The 15,000-nt window shown below is 40.0% G+C and overlaps 3 protein-coding genes across 3 annotated transcripts in view; all 3 read right to left on the bottom strand.

Annotated features, from left to right (window-relative positions):
- LOC148721329 (uncharacterized) overlaps nucleotides 1-368 on the bottom strand; it is a 1,598-nt gene extending 1,230 nt beyond the window's left edge. Inside the window, exon 1 of the mRNA XM_088736442.1 lies at nucleotides 136-368. Within this exon, the coding sequence (XP_088592568.1) occupies nucleotides 136-246 (111 nt within the window). The 5' untranslated portion in view covers nucleotides 247-368. The remainder of the gene's footprint in view (nucleotides 1-135) is intronic.
- Nucleotides 1-15,000, bottom strand: part of LOC111341723 (sorting nexin-14) — a 79,587-nt gene that overhangs the window by 52,896 nt on the left and 11,691 nt on the right. The gene's annotated exons all lie outside the window — the stretch shown is intronic.
- Nucleotides 4,803-6,255, bottom strand: LOC148721328 (uncharacterized). Its single transcript, XM_088736054.1, has one exon. The coding sequence runs from the start codon at nucleotides 6,006-6,008 to the stop codon at nucleotides 4,803-4,805; it is 1,206 nt and encodes a 401-aa protein (XP_088592180.1). The 5' UTR covers nucleotides 6,009-6,255.

The following is a 15,000-nucleotide window of genomic DNA, read 5'->3' as shown; positions in this document are numbered from 1 at the left end:
AAAAGATTACAGAATACCCGACATAAAAGCACGATAACAGTTGAACTCGATCTTGTCAAACATAGCGAAATGGTAATAGCAAAACAGTTGTTTTCTCTCGCTTTTTAAACTGATGAGGAAGGTTATAATAGTTACATCGTCAGCAGCTTCTGTAAAGTATTCATCTAGCTCTTCTTCTTCTTCTAAAATGTCTAAAATGGCATCAAAATCGTCGCCGAAAATAAAAAGTTCACTACTATCCGCCATGTTGCCTTGTAGTGCAAATCAAGGATGTGCACGTTCGCGTGACATCACGGTACGTTTCAACCTCAGGAGCCGAACAATGGGCCGGCCCTTTCATGTATGCCGGCCTTCATAACCAGTCCCCTCTATTAACTATGGTTCCGGTTATCACGGTCGTGTCTTCGTCTGAAAAGCATACTACTCTGCTTTAGGTTTATTCCTGATAGCTTACAAAAACAGCTATAAATAGCTATGGTAACAAAATGTGTTATCAGTTATCATGTCGCCGCGATAATTGGCTATTTTACCAAACAGATTGTTTTTCCATATAATGAGGAAAATGTCTGCGATTCGCTGCGTGTAGGAAGATTGATCATGAACTCATTTCAACTCTCGATATGGAGAGAATTGAAAAATCGGCAACGAAAACAGATACACAGGATGAATTTTTTAAAACTGACTAACTGTAAGTAACAATAGCTATAACATTGGAAACCGAACGCTAATATTTCTGTCTACGTAAGTTGGGAACAATTTTTAGTGTAATAGAAAAATCCGAGCCATTTCATCTTTACATACTCACTTTGTAAGTTGGGAATTAAGAGGAAATGAATGCCCAATTACACTGAAAAAGAGGATAGATCACAGGTGGCCCAAGCGTGCTGTGTGTGTGGCTTTTGGATGTAAAGTTTATTAACGGCGATAACTAACATATTAGGATCGAATTTCAAGCATACGTGTTGGCCGCTAAGAAAAGAAAAAATTAAGAAAAATAAGAAAAATTTAAAAGGATAATAAAAGCGAGGAATAAAACATGTGCAGTCTCCTTACCTTATTTCCGTACCTGCTTTGTTGCCAACGGTCGTTTTGACGACTTTCTTTGTAACGCGTGTGGAGCTACCGTATAAAAAAAGTATACAAAAAGTATAAAAAAACTTAAGGCTAGAAACTTCAACCGGTCCCGGAGACCAACCGTCGCCACTCGAAGGCCGACAAATTGCACAAAAGTCGACCTATCTCTCTCAAATTTCCACCCGTGAGAGCGCTTACTTATTACCTATCCTTTCTAGTGGCAAAAGTTTCCAAATTCCGCTGCATCGATCCGAGAGCCGCTCCGTTTTACCACCCATTCTGGCTAAATCGCTTTGTAGGTACGCGTATCCTTTTGCCCTTACTGCGGGATTCAAATATCAAAGCGCATCAGAGCTAGCCCAAGCTCTGTCACGGGCTCTTTCACAGTGAATAATTATAAAATTAAACGAGACTTACCTGGAAGTTGAAGTTTGATTGGGATTCTATCAGTCATCACAGAGCAGAGATTACACGAGATCATTACGCATGCGCATAACTGGTCATTTTTTTAAAAGGGTACTATGAGTGGCCACATGAGGGTCTATATGCAACAATGACAAAGGTGCACTCCACTGTGCAGGGAGGATTCAGGTACCATGAAGGGTGGGCGTGTAATCTCTGCTCTGTGATGACTGATAGAATCCCAATCAAACTTCAACTTCCAGGTAAGTCTCGTTTAATTTTATAATTCTATCAGACATCACCGCAGAGATTCCACGAGACTTTAAAGTCATGTGGTCACTCTGATTATCCACAATTCTACAAGGGAGACATCCCTGGAGAATATCAAGTTTGCTTTAATCAAGCACTGAATTTAAGCTTAGTATAACACCAACATAGCATCCAAAACTGATTGCATAATGTGGGGGTGGTGGTGAGATAAACATGCATCCCCCATAAAAATAACTAGAGTTCCAACTCTGACTTGTGACAAAGTAACTGCATAACAGAACAAATGTTAACATTTCACAAGATAGCTCTCCAGTTGAAAATGAGTGAGTCTAATCGCTATATGGATTAGAGGACAACAACATAATGGGTTCTGACAGTAAAAAATATACAAGTGTTCACACTGCAGACAGAAGAACATGTCCAAAACTATTTTCGCTTGACCTTGCTATTGGTTTGTTATAAAACTTGTTGAACACACAGTCACTCCTCCAGCTAGCAGATTTCATTATTGTTTGTAAGGGGACCTTGTTGAACACTTTGCTGGTAGAAGCTGCTCGTGTGCTATGTGGTGTAAACATTGTAGTGTCTACGCCTGAGAGTGCCATAACTTCTTTAATCCATCTGGATATGGTCTCTTTTGACACTTTCTTATATGGCCGTATAACACTGATAAACAACTGATTCTCCCCATCCCGTAGGTCTTGTGTCCTATTCAGGTATTCCTCAAGTGTTGAGGTCACACACAATTTCTCATCTGAGGTGAATCTGGGTATGGTGAGTACAGGCTGTTCCCTACCTGGTGCAGATTGTTTTACGAATTGGTCAATGTAAAACAAATAAGATTTGTCCTCATCCATATGCATATTCTTAAGGCTCATTAGATGGATTGTCTGACAGCGTTGACCTGTTACGAGTGCACACATCATGATCAATTTGTATGTAAGGTTTTTCAAACTAAGATCCGATAGTGGATGAAGTGTTTGAAGATATCGAAGAACAATTGAAGTGTCCCACATGGACGTATATCTGGGTATTTGATCTCCAGGAGTTACAGATCGTTGCCTGTACTGCTGCTGAAAAGCCTTTGTTTGGAAGGGATCTCCTGACAAAAGGCAGGCTATCAGTTTGAGCTTCACTCCAAAAGGATGAGGTTTGTCCCTCTTGAATGGCAAGTGGACATTGGTCTTCTGTGGAGGCAGTAGAATGGGTCTCTTGATCAACAGACGCAGGAGCTTGGGGTACCAGGGTTGGGATGGCCAATTTGGGGCAATTAAGATTGCAAGTGACTTTTCCCTCTCGATCTTCGGCAGTGTGTGTGGCAAAACACTAAAAGGAGGAAAAGCATATACAAAATAATTACTCCACTCAATTGTAAATGCATCAACAGCAAGTGCATTTGGGTCTGAGAACCATGAAACGTAGGGGGTAATCTGACAATTCAGTCTTGAGGCAAACATGTCAATGTTTGGATGTCCCAGAATTGTTGTGACCTCTCTGAAAAGATTTGAATCTTGTTTCCATTCAGTTGAGCCATCAAAAATCCTGGACGTCCTGTCGGCTACAATGTTATCCTTCCCCAGGATGTGACTCACTATAATCCAGACTCCCCATGGGATACACCACTCCCATATTTCCCTTGCCATTTGATTGCATGGCAGGGAATGGGAGCCCCCCATGTTACGGATATAAGCAACAGCAGTCGTGTTGTCGGTCAACACTTTGATAGGAGTCTGGTTTAGATTTTTACATAGAGCTTGAAGCCCATGGTAGACTGCCTTGAGTTCAAGGTAGTTTATGTGATAGTGGGATTCTGAGGCTGACCACCTTCCCCCAGTAGTATTGCCATCCAGGCTTGCACCCCAACCTTGGGTAGATGCATCGGTATATAGGGTTTGTGAGATTTTCCCCCTATCAATTTTTTCTTTTTGATATCAAGGCATTAGATATCCACCACAAAATATCAGATTTTGCTCTCCCAGAGAACTGCATGGACGAGTCAAAATCACCATGAGTAGACTTCAAGGCAGCAGCCTTTTCTATTTCTATCTGGCGGAAGTACAATTCACCATAATCAACTCCTGGCAGGGAGGAGACCATCATGCAAATAAGCTGTGCAACCTCCCTTACGGTGGGCATGGCTTGTTCCAATACCCCATGAGCTACCCCTTTGAGTTTTTGATATTTCTCATCTGAAATGGATATAGTCATGTCCCTGGAGTTAAGTATGAAACCCAGGTGGTGAATTGTTTGGGTAGGTGATGTAACAGATTTTTCTTTATGTGGCAAAAAACCCAAATCTTCAAGCAGGGTAAGGGTGTCATTTACATTACGTTGGCATTCATCAAATGTGTATCCAACTAGAAATGAATCATCAAGGTATCCACTTGAGATGTGCCCCATTCTCCTGAGTGCAGCAAAAACTGGTTTCATAATTTTTGTAAAAAGGCGTGGGGCAGACGAAAGGCCCTGGGCCAAACAGGTAAATTGGTATAATGTGTTGTTCCAATAGAATTTTAAATAGTTTTGGTGTTCCCTGTGGACTGGTATAGAGAAGTATGCATCTCGTAGGTCTATTGAGGCCATGTAGCACCCTGGTCTCATTAATTGGGTGCAGGTGTGAATTGAATCCATCTTAAAATGGTGAAAAACCACAAACTTGTTTAATTCTTTGAGGTTTAAAATCATACGGTATGTACCATCTTTCTTTGGCCTTAAAAATATATTTGAGATAACCTGTCCATGTTCATGATGACTTTCTTTTATGATTCCCTTGTCAAGGAACTGAGTAAGTTGTAAAGCAATATTCGAGCTTTCATCAGCTGAAAATCTGATTGGCCCCGGTACAGAAAACTACACAGGTTGTACTAAAAATTCTATTTTGTATCCAGAGATAGCAGATAATATGGAGGAGTCCTGAGTGAGCTCTCTCCATTTTTGGAAAAAATTTTAGATTCGACCTGCCACTTTGGTGGCTGGGTTCCCTGCTGCAGTCAAATTTTCAGAGGAATGAGGCACACCATTTCCCTCAATCCCTGTCATACTCACATTTGACACATCTATTTTTGTTTCTGTGGTTTGGTCGCCTTTGTCGACTGATAGTTTTTGACTTCTTTTTGATAGTAGTTGTGGGGGTAGCTGTATTGTTCCCTTCTGTGGGAGCGTCCTTGATTGGCACGCCCCCTGCGATGCGATAAAAAATTCCTCCAGGAGTTACTTGTGCTTTTAGAAGAAGACTCTCCATACTTTTGTTTTGTGAGTTGTTGAGCTGCCTTTTTGCTCTCTTTGACAGTTTTCAGTCGCTCTGTCAAATCATCGCCAAACAATTCTGAACTGACAGGTTCTTTGCTACTGCATATAGTTTTGTAGTTTGTATTCAAATCAACCTTGAAAAGATCTCGACGACACATATTGAGGTCATGATTGGCAGCGGCAATCAGCAACACAGACCTTGTAAGGCTTTCCCATATTTCTTCTGGGGCTGGCAGTGGAGCCTGGTTTTCCACTGTCTCACCTACCTTCCCTGTTAGGTAGGCGAGTGGAGTTAGACCCTTAATCAGGGTTTCTTGCATTTTCTGGATTCTGGCATCCATACTACGTGTGGTTTTCTGGGCAATATCCCATATTTCAGTGTTGACCTTTGTGACCCGCAGCAGTTTGCAATTTTCGGGCCGTTTTATATCCTCTTTGCGTTTCGTCAACACGTGCTCGCTCAGTCCTGAAGCTAAGATATTATCAAGAACTTGTGCAATTTTCTCGTTTAATGCTTTGCCAGTTTGTTCATCTCCAGTGACTTCCTGAACAAGTACATCAACTAAACCGTCCGCGACGGGTTTATCATTGTCTGAGCTTGACCTACTCATTTTTGCCGGGGGTTCCCCCACGACTCCATTATCGTCCTCGCAATCGTCAGGCGAGTCCTCATTTAAGCCGGCATCATAAGCCGCCTTTAGTTCGGCAATAACGGGAGCGAAATTACCTACAACTGCCGTGAGTTGGTCAATTTTGTGGCTGAGTTCGTCAAATCCTTTTGACGTTTTGGATGATTCCTCGTTGATCATCGTGTTTGATGTTATGGTGTCTGCTGACTTTGAAGCCTTTTTGACCTTAGAGACCTTTAAGGCTGGTTGTTTTTCTCTCCTTGTACCAGCATTGGGAGTTTTGCCTGTTGGAGCATCACTCCCTTGTTTCCCCGGCGGCGCCTTGGGGCAATTTTCCTCTACAATTATGTCAAACGCGCTCAGCGTTGATCCCTCTGAATTCATATTGGTAGACAGCGATAAAACGCTTTAAATACAGTTTTGCCTCGCAAAACAACCAAATTATCCTTGTAAGGCAGCGCCTTACGTAGAGGTTTATATATTGTCTGTAAAGGAGGTAGGATGGTGAAGATATTCTTTGATTTCGATTCGCTTGACCAGTCGCACATGTAATGGCGGAGCGTAAGCGTAGCAGAATGACCAGTTATGCGCATGCGTAGTGATCTCTTGGAATCTCTGCGGTGATGACTGATAGAATTAAAGAGTTTGTATAGTGGTTTAGTTGGACTTGCTTTTGAGCTCCGTAAATGTAAATTTGTGCGAAATAATCAAAGAAATAAAGTCTTACCTTCGTAAAGAGTAGTCTGTGTTGTTCTCCTCGCGATTTGAGGCCGTTTTGCTGTGTTTTAGCTTGACGCCCTAAATTACCGTGCATAAAATACGGGAAGGTCGGAAACTTCTGTTGACACATGCTCGCAAAAATCGCTCGAAAACAACTCTTAAATACTTTCTCTTGAATCAAAACTCGGCAGCACGAAAGCCAAATAGTTGCCCTTTAAGTTCACCAAAAAAATTCCCTCAAAAGTCGGTTTGTCGAGCAACCAATCCAGCGAGAATTTTAAATTAACGGCCGTTCTGAATTCTTCTAATGCGTGGAAGGAACTTCTTGTGCAGCTGAGAGACCGTTAATGCGTGGTCAACCTGGACCCTAGTCAAATCTCTATCAACGGGTCCTCCCCATAGTCTTCTAACACCAACTCTTCACACATACTAAGGTAACCCGGGTAAACTCATCGACTTGACTAAATCGTCGATACTGTCCATGTTCACTGTTTTCAATGGATTTTTACAAATATCCTCTTACCCGGGGTACCTTATTAGACGGACTACGGGGAGGACCCATGACGCTGAGATGTGAAGCGGTGCACAGTGTACATATCATGACCAGTAGTGGGGTGGATGCCAAGGTATCGCCGTCTGCGGTGTTTTGCTTGGACCGAATGACAATAAGTAGGATATATAATGGCTGAGCTAACAAACCAGCGATAAGGTCAGAAACTGCTTGCAAAACACTATTTGCAGAAAGTATTTGCAAACAAGCCGAGATTAAATGTTTTCATTTCATGGGCTTGAAATCTTTAAGAAAACATTAAAATCCAGCTGAAATGCGATGTGTTTTGCAAAATTTGGCCAAAAAGTGAAAAGTGCGAGCTCTTGTCGAGCTCAACTCAGGCTTAAAAACAAGTCGGGTGCGAGTGATCAGTGAACCAGTCTGTCAGCCAGTCATACGCCAGTCAGTAAGCAATAAGTCCTTCAGTGAACCAGTCAGTTAACCAGATAGTCAACCAGTCACTCAGCTGGTCAGGTACCAGTGAGTCAGTGAGTCAGTGAGTCAGTCCGTCAGCCAGTCAGTTCCCCAGTCAGTTAGCCAATCAGTCACCACTCGGTCAGTAAATCAGTTAGCCAATCAGATAGCCTTGAGGTGCCGGTGAGACACTCAAGCAATTAGTCAGACAGTCAGTCGCCATTAACTCAATCAGTCAGTCAGCCAGTCAGTCAACAAGTCAGTCAGCTAGTCAGGTACCAGTGAGTCAGTCATCCAGTATAAGACAACCGTTTAATTAGCCAGTCGCCAGTCGCTAGCCAGTCAGGCACCAGTCTATTAACCAGTCAGTCAACAGTCCGTCAGCAAGGCAATCAACCAGTCAGTCAAGGACTTTGAAAGAAGCCGGTAAAGATGAAGTTGTCCTTATCGCGTGAAGTCTTGGACTTGATGGCGGTGAAGGATTTGAAGGCGTTCAAGACGAGATTAACGATGTACGAGACTTCCATTCCGTAGTCGTAAAGAAAACTGCTGTGAGCGTTGCCACAGAGATGTTTACAGTATTGTCTCCAGCACCGTTCTCGGGCTGATGAACATGGTCCGCTTTAATGATAAACAGCTGCTCACAGAAATTATTCTTAAGAATTGGTTTTGTTTGCTTGATACTAAAATTACCGCACCCTTTTATCTGCTGATACCACGTCAAGTCTATGCCTTTTTTCTATCCTCACAAAATCAAGATCAACAGGAGAAGTTTCTGTAATTTTTCCATCGCTGATATCTTATAATATTTCAATGACTGTTTTTCTTTTTTCTTTTTGAATGAAGTTTGTCAAATTCAGTTTGTAAAATACGCGCCGGATTTTCATTATATTTCATTAGCATAGCGGCGACGTGAAAACCGAATTTAGACTTCAGAGTCGGAATCAAATATTGGACTGAAATTTTCGAAAGTTAGGAATACATTCAACTGTCTCTTTTATGTTATTTTCATGCGTTTGTAGCAAAACTTAATCATGAGAAAAAGAGAATAATTCTGAACTGTTTTATTTTCCCTAAAATCATATTATTCATCGCAGCCGATTGTGAGTACTAGTAAATTCAATCAAGGGCGGGTTTACTTGCCCTTCTTAAAATTAGCTTTTTCCAATGAATAAACAATCGCCGCCCGAAACCCATTAAGAAAGCTTTAGTAAAGAGTGTACTGAGAGAAGAAGTGCACTTTGGTTTGAGTCAACTACTATACTTTTATTTCATTCTGTTTGTATATTTGTATGAGTGGCCAAAGACGAGGAAGAAAACTTTCAAACTCATAATTATTATTTCTGCTTTAATTAAGTTTACTCCATTAAAGACATTTCTCGGAAGAGGAACCTGTTGTGACGTTTTTAACATAATTTATATTTTGGTTCATTGACATCTCTGTCGATTGCAGTATAAAAGTCCTTTTTTCTTCTCAGTCCAATTGCGAGTGAACTGAGCATATATTTAAGAGAATACTCATAATTATTATTTCTGCTTTAATTAAGTTTGCTCCATTAAGACATTTTTCGGAAGAGGAGCCTGTTGTGACGTTTTTAAGATAATTTATGTTTTGGTTCATTGACATCTCTGTCGCTTGCAGTATAAAAGTCCTTTTTTCTTCTCAGTCCAATTGCGAGTGAACTGAGCATATATTAAAGAGAATACATTTTTATGTTTTCGTTGTGATAGCAAGAAAGTATATCATCTGGATGAAATTAATCATTTAACCTTTTCAGGGCAACTTTCGATTTAAATGACTTTTATGGTCTTTTTGTTTACTCAAGGAGTGAAACTAATTTGAATGCGGAACAAGCTTTTCCTATATTTGGACTTACTGTCTGCCCTATTAAACATTCATGAAGCTGTGGGAAGTTTTCGAAAATATACACATAATAGATATTTTTCTCAAGACGACCTGAACGGATATCATCACCCGCTCAGGATGTTCAAGTGCCTATCATTGTCGCTGACAAAAAAACATCCTTCTAAGCACGCTCAATAGCCTCACTATATTATGAAATGTTACTCCTGGGTTCAAGGGCTCTTCTTAGACTTTCTCAGTCTCTTTTTTTGTTTAATATGATCGCGGCAGCTTTATTCAGTTAAATTATGAACGTTTAGTCAGACGTTGGATTTATTCTGTATATTAACTTTTTATGTGTTTTTTTTTTATAAAAAAATTATGTTGGGTGTTCATTTTCGGGTAAAATAGTTGAGTGATCAGTTTTAGTTCGGCTTCTTCTACGATGAAAGAACTTTACAGACTAGACAAGCCTCGCGCTATTTATTCAGAGAAAAAGGATTAATTGGTCTCCGAATGCATTTATGATATACGTATGTGAAGTAGATTATGATGGCTGCACATGTCGAGACCGATTTTTTAGCGGAAATAATCAACCTCACTTTTCTGCCCCTAGGAAACACTTATGGCAGGGACAGTCACACTCTGACGATAGTGATCTGAGCGCACATTCTACTGAAAACACGCGGGTAGTGCGTGTGTTATACTGCGGGTTTTTTATTTTGCGATTCAGTTTTCCATGAAAGTAAATGACTCATATTTTGAGTAGGGGATAATTTCTTCTTCCATAATATATAGGGGCTTTCGATTGAGGCTCTATTCAGCTGTAAGAAAATAAACAAAATACTGTTTTAACTTTAAAATATTTAATAATCTTTTTAGTGATCTTAGAAACAGGCTTGTAAGGATGAAAGCGTAGTCTTTGCATTTTACTAACTTAGTATATATCGCGTTCTACTTTTATGTATGGAGCACTGTAAAACGGAAAAATCGAAATGCAGACTTCTTAATAATATTTTTGTGTGGGTAGAGGGTTGTTTGGTATAATAAGCTGTGGGCTGTGTAGGCGGAGGGTTGGCTTGAATGTCAATAAACTGTGGGTATTTTTGGTCAATTTAAACCGAAATATTTTGTAAGGATGGGTGCCATTCACAAAACCTAAAAACAAACAAAACAAAGGGGTGCATTAGTCATAACTAAAGAAATTTGATCCAACTATGATCACTAAGTCCTCTGGGGTACTTAAAACCGAATAACATTTTCAAGGCCCGTCTAAACGCACGCAACATTTCAACGCAATATTGTTGGATCGTGCGATAAAAAATGTTGTGAAGAACCTGGCCAAACGAGAGCCATATTTTGCAACATCCAAAAGTGTGGCACCAAAAACTTCACCACTTGAAACAACACCAAACAACAATTTAATGGGATGGCCAAAGGTGTGGAACACGTTGCGCGCAACAACGTTGCAAGATCTTGCGTTAAATTTTGATGGCGTTTGGCCGAGCCTAAGTTTCATGATGATTCTGATTTTTACACAATCGATGCCAAATAAACACTTTTATAAATACAAATGTTCTAGGCATTATCCGGTTTGTGGGTTTCCTCTTATTTGTTTATGTCTAATAACTGCTGCGAGAACTATGAGACGTATGTATCGAATGTCATTTGGATTCGTTTGGGAAGGAAGGGTCATATAATAAATTCTGGATCTTTATTTGTTTAAAGATTTGTAAACCCGAAGTGTAAAACAACCTTTAAAAAAGCGTAAAATGAAAATATAAAAGCTTCCACTCGAGGAAAAGCGACAGAATTTTAAAAAAAAAGACACTTTCCCTGAATTCATTTCGTCAGGGAGTTGTCGGCGTCTACTGTGGAAGCAACTAAAAGGTCAATTCAAAGTTTAATTATATGGTTTTTGGCTGAGCGACAACGCTGTATCAGTCAGAAGTTCTTTGTCTTTCCATCGATGCAAAATTATTGAGCCATGAAAATTGAGGTGTTTTTTGTTTGATTTTTTTTTATGTGATAGCTCTCTAATATATTGTAGTACTAGAAAAAGTAGATAGCTGAAGCTCTCTATTCTAATTCCAATTATCACCATGCTTAACATTTGTATTCAAATTACATAGAGCTTTCCTTTTAAGATATGTACAATAGCAACCGACACGCTTTGATGTGTGCCTTTTCATGTTGCATCTAAATTAGGCTATCATAAATACAAAGCACTTATTTTCTGTGCCAATGTCGTTAGCAGAGGAGCAACAGCAAAAATTGCACTAATATTCTCGTTTAGACAGGCTCCCTACGGTGATTTTGTCCTTATTACTAGAGATCAATTTTTAATATTACAAGTAAACCATTTTATTACTACTTTATGCAGGCTGTTAGTTCAAAAAGCTTATCAAGTTGTGTTATTGTATCCACTCACATAATAACTGTCAGGTGCAATAGCCATAGGAGTTCGACTTGTTATTTTTCTGTGTCGCTCACTTTCCGCACGGGTGTATATTTTTGAGAGTGTTAATGATGGTGTGTCGAATGTGCCTCATACTCCAACAGTAAATAACGGGGTTTAGCGATGAATTCATACACACAAGAGTCCAACTGTAAAACCTAAAAGTTTTCAAAGCAACGCTAGGCTCGTTATTGGCAGTAGTAGCAATACTAGTGCAGTATTCAGGCAAATTACAGACCAAGTACACAAGATACACGTAAAATGTAGTAATGGCAATTTTCCTCATCCTTGCGGCTTGTTCCATGTCACCGTCATCCTGCTCGGCTCGCCGCACTCGCAAGGACTGAATTTCCCTCGTGTGGCGCCGTAAAGCAAAATAAATCCTGCAGTAAACTAATCCTGTGCACATAAAACAGAACCCAAGGACAACAGGAAGGAAAATCAGAAGGGAGGAAGGCATCCAAAAATTGCCAGATACTGCAAGAAATACACTGAACATCCAGATTGATATCACAGCCAAAACAGAGAGTCTGTGAGTGATTAGCTCCTGATATCTGTGATGAAGATGTACAACTAGGAATCTGTCCATGCTGAGGGCGAAAACAGTGAGAATTGAAGCTATGGAGAGGGTATCCGCGATGGCAAACATGGCTTTAAATGTTGATTCGTCAACAGGATCGGCGCTTTTCAACTCTCTAACTAAAAGCACAACGTAATAAGGTTGTACAAATATACCAACACCAAGATCTGAGATAGCAAGACTCAGCAAAAATGTCCTTAACGGCCTCGGTAGCGACGAGGTTTTTCTCATTGCGTAAATTGTTATGATGTTCAATGTGATGGCGGTGTAGGATAACAATGCGTTGAGCACACAATTGGCGACCATCGATGAACGATAGGGACCCTCAGCGCTTGTCATTGTTTAGGACGCAGATGAAGATCAAACGCGTGGATAGTCGACCAGGAGACTAACAGTGGACAAAATGGTAACTTCTCGTGAACGAAAGCAGCTTTAAATTATCTATGACTTCCCGGCGATCTTGATTGAGGAATTTTGATATTAATTGCCATCTGCCAAACCATTTGGGGGCCTACCTCCCGTGAACCTGCAAAAATTAATTTGGGAAAACCTTTTTCTCGTAATATGTCCTCCGAGTATGATGTTTATAAAGCAAGGGAGAAGGCCAATTGATGAAGACTTTGAGATTCTTTATTTCTCGTTTGTTTTTGTTTTATACGAACATCCGAAAATGAAATGAAACTCGAACTGCCTTTTGAATTTACATAATAATGAAAACAACGTCAGTTTGAATTCTCTTACGCGGAAGCATTTCGTATGGTAGAATTTCCATTGAAAACCCATTCTGTTTGTAAACAATGATAATCGATCACTATACGCGATAAATTTACAGAAACTGATGACAGTTTCAAAAGCGAGATTCACTGACTTTGATAGTCAGATGGTCTATGCAAATTTGTTATGCCCCGATAATTGATAATTTTACGCGATGAATTTACTGAAAGTCGATGACAGTTTCAAAAGTGTATTCATTGACTCTGATGGTCAGATGGTCTATGCAAATTTGTTATGCCAGGTTTATTCCAAGTTAGAGCAAAAGTCAAAATCAATTAGACAATAAGGGTACCTTTGTCCTGATCCCTAAACTGGTCACATGGAGGCTTTTTCAAGTGCAACGATGTTCTATTTTGGCCGTAGAAATTTTCAGAAGAGTTTATAATAGTTTGATGTGCATGAACGATATTTCCGTGTAAGATCACTGAAACTTAAAGATGTTCTGACAGATGGTTTAAATGTTTTGAGTTGTAAAGTCATGAACAATTTTCTAAATATAGGCGCGTAAATACTGAAAACTTTTCAAAATATTAAGAATCGACTCAGTTCTTCCAAGTCACTCCTATTTACCCTGAATTAAACTCTTATCGAATAAGTTACGAAAAGTTGCTTGCAATTTTCGAAAACCATACATGATAAATACCTTTCAGTTCTCAAAAACTTGAGTAAGAGTCATGTTAAACTTCAGAGTTCCGGTTATCACGGTCGTGTCTTCGTCTGAAAAGCATACTACTCTGCTTTAGGTTTATTCGTGATAGCTTACAAAAACAGCTATAAATAGCTATGGTAACAAAATGTGTTATCAGTTATCATGTCGCCGCGATAATTGGCTATTTTACCAAAGAGATTGTTTTTCCATATAATGAGGAAAATGTCTGCGATTCGCTGCGTGTAGGAAGATTGATCATGAACTCATTTCAACTCTCGATATGGAGAGAATTGAACAATCGGCAACGAAAACAGATACACAGGATGAATTTTAAAACTGACTAACTGCAAGTAACAATAGCTGTAACATTGGAAACCGAATGCTAATATTTCTGTCTACGTAAGATGGGAAGTAAGAGGAAATGAATGCCTAATTACCACTGAAAAAGAGGATAGATCACAAGTGGTCCAAGCTTGCTGTGTGTGACTTTTGGCTGTAAAGTTTATTAACGGCAATAACTAACATATTAAGATCGAATTTCAAGCATACGTGTGGGCCGTTAAAAAAAGGAAAAATTAAAAAAAATAAGAACAATTTAAAAGGATAATAAAAGCGAGGAATAAAACATGTGCAGTCTCCTTACCTTTTTTCCGTACCTGCTTTGTTGCCAAAGGTCGTTTTGACGCTGTTTTGGCGACTTTCTTTGTAACGCGTGTGGAGCTACCGGTCAACTGTGTATAAAAAAACTCAAGGCTGCAAGCTTCAACCGGTCCCGAACACCAACCGTCGCCACTCGAAGGCCGACAAATTGCACAAAAGTCGACCGATCTCTCTCAAATTTCCACCCGTGAGGGCGCTTACTTATTACTTATCCTTTCCAGCGGCAAAAGTTTCCAAATTCCGCTGCATCGATCCGAGAGCCGCTCCGTTTTACTACCCATTCTGGCTAAATCGCTTTGTAGGTAAGCGTATCCTTTTGCCCTTACTGCGGAATTCAAATATCAAAGCGCATCACAGCTAGGCCAAGCTCTGTCACAGGCTCTTTCACAGTGAATAATTAAAGAGTTAGTATAGTGGTTTAGCCGGTTGGACTTGCTTTTGAGCTCCGTAAATGTAAAGTTGTGTGAAATAATCAAAGAAATAAAGTCTTACCTTCGTAGAGAGTAGTCTGTGTTGTTCTCCTCGCGATTTGAGGCCGTTTTTATGTGTTTTAGCTTGACGCCCTAAATTACCGTGCATAAAATACGGGAAGGTCGGAAACTTCTGTTGACACATGCTCGCCAAAATCGCTCGAAAACAACACTTAAATACTTTCCCTCGAATCAAGACTCGGCAGCACGAAAGCCAAATAGTTGCCCTTCAAGTTCATCAAAAAAAATCTCACAAAA

This window comes from Stylophora pistillata, chromosome 10 (genome assembly GCF_964205215.1).
Source record: "Stylophora pistillata chromosome 10, jaStyPist1.2, whole genome shotgun sequence".
NCBI lineage: Eukaryota > Metazoa > Cnidaria > Anthozoa > Scleractinia > Pocilloporidae > Stylophora > Stylophora pistillata.
The sequence above is the reverse complement of the archived record's forward strand: the minus strand, read 5'-3'. Positions and strand labels throughout refer to the sequence as shown.

Excerpts from the sequence above, each read along its gene's own strand:
- LOC148721328 (XM_088736054.1), bottom strand. The coding sequence starts at position 6,008 with ATGAATTCAGAGGGATCAACGCTGAGCGCGTTTGACATAATTGTAGAG.